At 42.4% G+C, this 8,800-nt stretch overlaps 1 protein-coding gene across 1 annotated transcript; it reads right to left on the bottom strand.

The window, feature by feature from the left end:
- Positions 1 to 1,167: 1,167 nt before the first annotated feature.
- On the bottom strand, positions 1,168 to 3,712 carry LOC101349494 (lithostathine-1-alpha-like). The gene is given in 6 exon segments (XM_012555626.1): positions 1,168 to 1,271; positions 1,476 to 1,508; positions 1,511 to 1,586; positions 2,310 to 2,445; positions 2,734 to 2,854; positions 3,649 to 3,712. Coding segments are annotated over 6 exon segments (534 nt in total).
- Positions 3,713 to 8,800: the final 5,088 nt, after the last annotated feature.

Genomic DNA, 8,800 nt, shown 5'->3' with positions numbered 1-8,800 from the left:
GTATACCATGACGCTTCTGATTTTTTATAGCAAACACAGACCTATAAGAAGGAAATAAAATAAAAGTGAGAGAATGTTGAAGTGATGTTCAGAGAATAGTCATTCCATTATACAGGAGACTGAGGTGTTGTCGGAGGACACCGGTCTTCAAAAACCCTGATAATATCGTTATCTATCCCATTCAGATTATAAATCATCTCCAATCCTTGGAAATTACAGAAGTCCTTTTCTTTAAATACTACATGAGAAAAGCTTCCAAAATAGAATGAGTTGAACTATATTAATTTCTTCTAATACTGTTCTGTCTTTTGTTTCAGAGCTAGCAGTTTCTCTTTTCAGGATGAATATTACACTGGCTTCCACTAGTGTAATCACTTTAAATCCTGAGTGAGACTATAGAGATGACCGAAGGATTCATCTTGATGCGCACAGAAAAATATGGGGAGAGAAAAATGTGCAGAAACATTTCATGGCTGAAGGCTGATATGACTTAGGTAAATAAATTTCTATAATATTTGCAGTTTATGCCTACATAATTAGTTAATTCTAATTTACTTCTAATTTATTCATCCAAAGAATACAATATAGTGAAATTTGCTGGTCTCTAAGCCTCTAATCACTCCACCATTCATCCACTCAGTCACTAGAGAAGACAAAGCTCCTTAAATTAACACTTCAGTCATGACTTCAACTTGCATGACTGAGGACATATGCCCTTTTCAGATCCCAGATATGTGAAACCCTCCAGAATGTCAAATATCCCACCCATCTCAACACCAACGATCTAGTAATTTCCATAACTCACACTGGGTGTATGTGCATATTTGGGTTGGAGGTGAAGTCTTTATCTTCTTAACTTTGTCAATAGTAGGTCCCACTTCATGTTCATAAATCTTGGAGTCCAACAGGTATGATATGTAGATGGAGTCTTAAAAAGTGGCAGGGCCAAAACAGGCTCCAGAGGGGTCCAATCACTCTTACTTCAACCACTCAGGCAAATAATGGATGCAAAGACCACACAATAGGGGAAAATGTGTTTATTTTCATAGTTCAGGCCTCCAGGGACTGGGGTGAATACAGTGACTTGAGGGTAGAGATGGAAACTCAGTAGATAGGATGGAAAATGGGGATGGAAAGACGGCTCAGTTTGTTTTTTGATTATGGTTATCACTGGGAGAGTTCGTCATTCACTTTCCAGCAGTGTCTAGTTTTGAGCTTGCAGACAAAGGAGAACTTTGCCTCACAACACTTGTCCTTCCATTTCTGGAATCCTGTAAGCTGATGGCGATGAATCAGACTGAGAAGAACCAGAAAAAGGTTATGACCTTTCCTGGATCTAGGCCTCAGAACAAGACATATATGAAATGTCCCTTCAATTTCCTGATGAGGAGTTCACCTTTCCCCACCTCCAACACCGAGAGCAAGAGCAGGAGAGGATGGAAGCAGCTGGGTGGGATGGTTTCTCTGCCTCTCACCTGAGTTTGAAGTCAGGTTCACACAGTAGCCAGGTTGACACCGCTTGGGGATCCACTTGCCCAGGCTTTGTATGAGACCATGGATCCACTGCTCCAGTGCCAGCGGTGGTTCTGGAGGGGGCGGGACTAGAAGACGGGTGGAGGTCACTCAGAGAGAGATAGAAACACTTGGCCCATGTGCACATTGAGGAACAAGTCAAAATGTGCAGAAGGAATGAACTAAGCTGCCCTAAGTACACCATACCCTTTCCTACCTCTACTTCTGCTCTCAGTTTCCCTAGTAAGGTAATGCCCAATTGCTTCTCTCGTCACACCAAATATTAAGGGTGTTGAACTTGATACAGAGTCCCAGAACAGTGTCTTGTACAAAGAAATTTCTGATTTTTCTTTTCTGAGTCTCCATAACCCTCACAGTCCAGCACAGCATTGACTGTTCATTAGTTGTTAATATATTATTTAGCATACATAGCCAGTATCACAAATGCCAGCAGTAGACTCTCCTCCTCTAATCTCCTTTCCTGCACATTTGGCAAAGGGCTGTCTCTTAATGCAGGAAATAACAAGATTCAATAACAGTGGGTACATAAAAGTGCTTTGCTAGAAGTAGACAGAATGACATTATCATGAATGCCAAGAACACTCAGGAAATTCAGTTTTGGCTGATCTCTCTAATATCTGAAGTGAATATCAAGACCCCTTACATTCTGAAATTCTTGCAGTGGTTTATTTTAAAGGCAATAATAATAAAAGTTGGGTCATGGAGTGTGTAATCTTGTACTTCCCTCTTCTCTCATAAATCTGTGTGTTAGGAAAGGAAAGAGGCAGAAGACTTACCTTTTGGGGCTCATGGAGGCCAACCCAGACATTGAAGTCATCAGTGCTGCTCTCCTTAATCAAGGAGGCCAAGAAGGTGCCCTCAGCCTGGTGGAGCACAGACACCAGGTGGCCCCCGTGCATGTTCTGGCAAGAGCTGTCCATGGGAAAAAAGAGATCAATTCTCAATGGACTAGGACGTCAGGAAGATACTGCAGGACATCCCATAGGGTGGGCCAGGAAAAGGACAGCTAAGGACAGGTTCCTGTTCTAGGACTGTGCAGAATAAAAGGACAAGAAGGAGGGGGAAGGGTCTGTATCTGGTGACAGGATAGCTAGGCAATCGGTCCTATCTCATTGAGTCCACAGGGGACGCTGGATATTAACAGCTTGTTTTATACGCTTGGACCACCCATTGATTGTTCTTATGCTGCTCCTCTCACGCACTTCTGCATCAACCCAGGTCTCAAGGTCTTCATTAAAGTAGTGGCAGTAGGAGCCATAGGCATTGGTGCTTTCTGGGCAGCTGATCTGGACAGAAGGCAGCTCTGTTTGTGCCTCCTAGCCTGGAAAGGAAAGGCCATAAAGGGAGTCACAGGACAGGGTAAAGGCTGGAAGGTCAGGGAGTAGCCCATAAGACTCCATTATTAAAAAAAAAAAAAAAAAAAGAAACCATTTCCATTGAGTTGATTCTGACTCATAGCAACCCTATAGGACAGAGAAGAACTGCCCCATAGAGTTTCCAAGGAGCACCTGGTGGATTTGAACTGTTGACCTTTTGGTTAGCAGCTATAGCACTTAACTACTCTGCCACCAGGGTTTCCTGACTCCATTATAGGAACATACATATACAAGACCGATATGAAGTGATTGCTCACTTCTGCCTTTCTGCCACCTTTCTCTTCTTTCTCAAGCTTCCTTTGCTCTAAACAATCCCACCAAATGAAATAAGTGCAAAATGAGTTCCATATTTCTCTTTCCCTTTCTGGGTACTTCTCCATCATTTAGGGGCCAGGCTTCTACCTTTCTCAAGCTTCTTCTGGTTCTCCTGCACACAAGGCTCTCTTCAATTCTCCATCCCATTTGTTGTCTTCTATGTACTCCCTCCCAAAACCAGCAACCTAGTCTAAAGAGATGAATAAGTCTAACCTTAGTGGTCAAGGGCCACAGCTAACATTAAATACCATCTCAAAGTCCCTAATGATGCGAGGATGCATTTTTAATCAGATCACAGCAGCAATAACCCTCACTGGACAAACCTAAAACCCTTCTGTTGAAGCTGCCTGTTCCTAGGAAGACCAAAGTGCATGTGGAAGACATGGGAGTTTGAGGGTTGGAAGACATGGTGGGAAGAGCTTACCTTGGCTCAGAGATGGGAACATCAGGCACAAGCTCAGAATCAAGCATGAGCTGATGTATGCCATGCTAAGCAGCAGAGACTCTCTTACTGAAGGAGCAATCAGAAGTCTCTGAAGGAAAACACAGGGTTTTCCTTCAGAGAACAGGGTTCAGAGAGATGGAGAGCATAGCTCTTACTACCTTCCTTATTGTCCCTTTTCTCTGAGTTCCTGAGAGTATGATTGCACCTTTGGGGCTCCCACACCTTCAAATGCTTTTCTTTATAATTTGAGTATTATGTGGACCTCATTCCCCAAAGGCAGCTTTGGCTCATGTTGAGGCCCCATGAGTGCTAAAATCTCTAGGGAAGAAAATCCCCCTGATTTTCCCCCTATGATGTGACAAAAACAGCCTAAGTCAGGGGCACTTCTCCTGTACCAGCCACTTGCCAGGTTAGCTGCGTCTGGGATGGCCGTCAGGCCAGGCAGTGATGGTGCCTTTATAACAAGATCTGAGTGTGGAGTCCCAACACATAATCAAGGGGAGAGCCAAGTAGACAAGGTCAGAGGCCCCAGAGGGAACTGAAGCCAAAGGCACAAGGCAATCCAGGAATCAGAGGAGCCTCTTTCTGGTACATGCTGGGAATGGTCACAGATAAATCCTTTGCCCACAAACAGGTCAGTAACCTGTCCAAGGCAAAGGCAGGCTTTGCCCTTTCCCTAGCTGCGTGCACATTCCCAGTTCCCGTGGCCCTGAGTAGGCTCAGAAGGAGGAGAGAACTTCCAGAAATCTGAGGGCTGGTGAGAAGAGGAGGCGAGAGGGAGGAGGGACAGAGAGTTTTTGAGTGTATAGTAGGGCAATCTGAGTGACACAGGGACAAGGATGCCGAGGGACATGATGTAGCCATCCCTGCTTGGGACAGAGGGAAAAGTAGTTTGAAATTCAGATGATTTAAGTTCTTGTTCCAACATCTCATTGTGGAAGAAAAAGGACTAAATCTCAACTATTCTTTCAGCCTGTGTTTTTACCTTTTATTTTATTCTTGTTAACATCACGCATCCTTTCTTTTGACTCTAAATACCCCACTACTTGCCCATTTCTCCTCTGTTCTTCTTTTGTCTCCCTTACCCTGCCATCAGTTTCCTGACCTGTCTTCCCCTGTGTCACCTTGTTATGATCTCGCTATACATCCTAAACCCTCATTCATTTGAACCCTGTCAGTCTTAGAAGTTTCCTGAAAGCTATACTGCTCTTTCTCCACTGGGAACACTTTAAAGTCCATCAAGATCACATTCTGGCTTGAGCAAAGGGGCCTCAAGGCACTTTCTAAGCATCGCTATGGTCAGACTCTGCTTGCCCTCACATCCTCCCATACGCTAGAATTTTCTATCGGTTCCTTTCTACAATGGTGTTTTCTCTACAGGGTCAGACCTGGGAATTCTTTTCCATTGTTTTCCTTAAGCATGGCCTAAAATAGGTTATTTTATATAGATTAAGAGCTATGTCTTAATTACCTAGTACTGCTGTAATAAAATACCAAAGGTGGACAGCTTTAAAGAATAGAAATTTACTGTCACACAGTTTTGGAGGCTGGAAGCCCAAATCAATGTGTTGGCTGGGCCATGCTACCTCCTAAGTCTCTAGGGGAAGATCCTTTCTTGCTTCTCATAACTTCTGGTAGCTCCAGGTCTTCCTTGGCTTATAGATGCATCTTCAAATTACCATCCTTCCTCTTTCTGTGTCTGTGTGTCTCTTCTCCTCTTTTACAAGAACACCAAAAAGATTGAATTATGGTCCACCCTATTCCAGTATAACTTCATGTTAGCTTAATGAACAACATCATTAAAGATTCTATTTCCAAACAAGTTCTCATTCATAGGTATCAGGGGTTAGGACTTCATCATGTCTTTTTGCAGGACACAACTTAATCTTTACCAGTTATGAAACCTGAATCTTTTTTTTATAATGGGCACTAAGTAAGTCTGTCCTTTGCCCCAGAAGGAGACATTATCTTTATTATACTGGAAAGTTAGCATGCTTGTCTTCACAGTGGATGGAAACTATTCCTATCTTCCAAGACTAAGAAAACCTGACCATTACTTTAAAGGAAGATGCTGTCTCTATTGTCAAAGTCTCTTCACTACACACACATCCTTAAAAACATAGTCCAGAACAAAGGGCAATTGGTACTTCTGTTTTCAAGACATACAGAAACATGAGAGACATTTAGAGGCTTGTCTCCTAACAGTTCACTGCACATTCTTTCGTTCCTCAATAAAAATAGAGCATTTTTCCACTTGGAATACTGTATGACTTTCAGAAAATGATGATTAGTATGGCTTGAAGTGTTTGGGGGAATGTCTGGGGCAACTTGAGAGATGCTGAGCATTTGAAAATGATGGAATTGAAAAATGACAGCACTTAAAGCATTATGCAACAAGAAAACTTTGATCATCCCCATGATGAATTCTGAGCAGCACCTAAGACATTTACAGGCATATCCTGAACACTTCATCCCCGGTTAACAGAACTACAAAACTCCACACATTGTATCCTTCAATGTAACATTTTTCAGCTAACATTTATATAGGAAAGTTTTAAATATGCAGGCTCAAATTTCAATATAAATCCTTTAATAAAATTATGAGCAGGCTAAGTCTCAAAGTCCACTTTAAATATATCAATAAAACATCGGAATCATGAACAGTCAACAAAGGACACATAGGTCTCAGGTGTTGCAGGTGTAAGGAGAGGCAAACAACTGGTAATGAACTCCTTGGGTAGTTAAGTAATCATTAAGCAGCCATTTGGTCTATAGACCCAACATTGGATCACGCCACCTCATACAAAAACAAAACAAATTAAAGAATAGTTTTTAACAAGCCATTCATTTTCTGACAATCAGGAAGCCAAGTTTTAACGAATAGGCCATCCTAACATGATAGTTTGCTACTCATATATAGGTGTGTTTTAGAGAATTGTTTGGAGGTTTGGGTTGATACTTATTGTATTGTATTTTTCTTTTGTTGAAATAATGACACGAAAGCTCACAGATAGCACTTTCACACAGACGTCAGATTTTCAGAGAATTTATTTAGTTGGATTCAGTTGGAAGAATTACTATCATCTTATTTTTCATTACCCTGGTGGAGCAATGGTTATGCATTCAGCTGCTAACCAAAAAGGTGGGCAGTTTGAATCCACCAGCAGCTCCTTGGCAACCCTAGGGGGCAGTTCTACACTGTTCTGTACGGTCGCTATGAGTCGGAATCCACTCAACGGCGATGAGTTTTCATCTGCCACCATCAGATGCTGCACATGCAAAACCAAAAAAAAACAAACCATTTGCCTTCAAATCAATTCCAAATCATGGCAGCCCCAAGTGTTGCGCAGTAGAATTGAGCTTCATAAAGTTTTCATGGCTATGACCTTTCAGAAGTAGATTGCCAGGCTTTTCTTCCAAGGTGCTTCTGAGTGGGTTTGAACTGCCACCCTTTTGGTTAGTAGCCGAGTGCTTAAGGCTTTGCACCACCCGGGACTTGTACTGGTCATTTTCATGAGTTTGGAAGAAAGAGCACAATCAGGAGAGACTGTCGTGGGAAAAATGCTCTGTCCACACTTCCCTGCTGCTTCTCTCTTCCCTGAATTTCTCTCCAAAGGTCCTCATTATCCCCAGACTGGAGCCCCTTCATCCCCTTCTGTGCCACTTAATTGCTGTTGCAGTCATTCCTGGAAGGTCTCCTCTCACTTTTTCTGCCTCTCAGGGACATGGGAACTGGGCTCCAGAGAGCACCCAGGGAATGGGCAAACTCCACCTTTGCTTGGAGGAAAGTCTGTATTGATTGTGGGAGGAGGTCTTATCTTGGGTGGGCTTAGCATCTGCCTGGAAGTGCCACTCCCATTGCCAGGAATCCCTATGACCCCAAGTCCCTTATCCCTTCTCAATGTCCTGGGCTTTCTCTGCTCACTTGCTAGGCATGATTTCTGCTCTGCCCGTCCCTCAGGTCCTAACATGAAATATTTTCCCCATATATCCTGGTGTCTTAAGATGGGTTCTCTAGAAAAGCAAAACCAGCAAAGTGTATACACATAGATATATAGATAGAGATTTACATCAAGGAAACAGCTCATGCGATTGTAGAGGGTAGAACCTCCCAAGTCCGTGGATCAGGGTAGAGGCCTCTTCCAAGCCACGCAGCCACAGAAGCTGGCAAGTCTAAGATGGGCAGGTCAGAGAGCAGGGTCCTGCTCACAGGCTGTGCAGATCAAGAAATCCCAAATTCAGCAGATAAGCTGACAGCTCAAGTCCCAAGAACTGGAAATGAGACGACAGGAGGCAGCCGCAGGATGCAGAGAGAGCAGAAAGACAGAATGTCTGCTTATATTCAAATGTGGGCCACACCCCCAAGGAGACTCCCTTTCATCTGATTGGCTACTCACAGTATATTCAATCATGGAAGTGATTACATTAAAACACTGAGAATCATGGCCCAGCGAAGTTGACACACAATCTTAACCATCACACCTGGCAAACCACTAGTTAGACAGTGGGGAGCTGTGAAGGCAGGTCCTTCATTGTCTCTATCTCCTCCTCTTCCACATCCTCCTATTATAACTTAAAAAAATAAAAAATTTCTGTAGTGTCATTTATAATAGTAAACCCATATTCAATTGAACGGATGTACCACAATTTATTAAACTAATATGGTTTATTGAATGCTTATGTTATTTTTAATGTTCATTTTAGAAAAGGTAGAAATAAATATGCTTTTGAATAAATTTCAAATCCCATGACATTTTGCAATGGTGTTTTATATTTTTCAATTTCAGAGAGATGGAAAGTACTTCTCTCTGGAAAATGGCTGGCAGCAGAGACCTGGTAATGAATTTCTCATGCTGTTAAGGAATCACTAAGCAGCCACTTGGTTTCTAGATCCAGAATATGGATGCTAATTGGCCTTGATGGAGTTTCAGGCCACTTAAATTACATGATGTTCAATATATCCATGTGAGAAAAACAATGTTCAGTCTAAACCTGATTTAGAGAGAGGAATTTTGGAAAAGGTTAATAAGCCACAATATTACACTTTTTTTTTTCCCAAGAAATCTCCTAATTCTCCTTCCTTCCATTGCTCTGGAACAAGGGTAGTATTTTTATTTTATCTTATCCATAT

The sequence above is a fragment of the Trichechus manatus genome, unplaced genomic scaffold (genome assembly GCF_000243295.1).
Source record: "Trichechus manatus latirostris isolate Lorelei unplaced genomic scaffold, TriManLat1.0 scaffold00004, whole genome shotgun sequence".
Taxonomy (NCBI): Eukaryota; Metazoa; Chordata; class Mammalia; order Sirenia; family Trichechidae; genus Trichechus; species Trichechus manatus.
The sequence above is the reverse complement of the archived record's forward strand: the minus strand, read 5'-3'. Positions and strand labels throughout refer to the sequence as shown.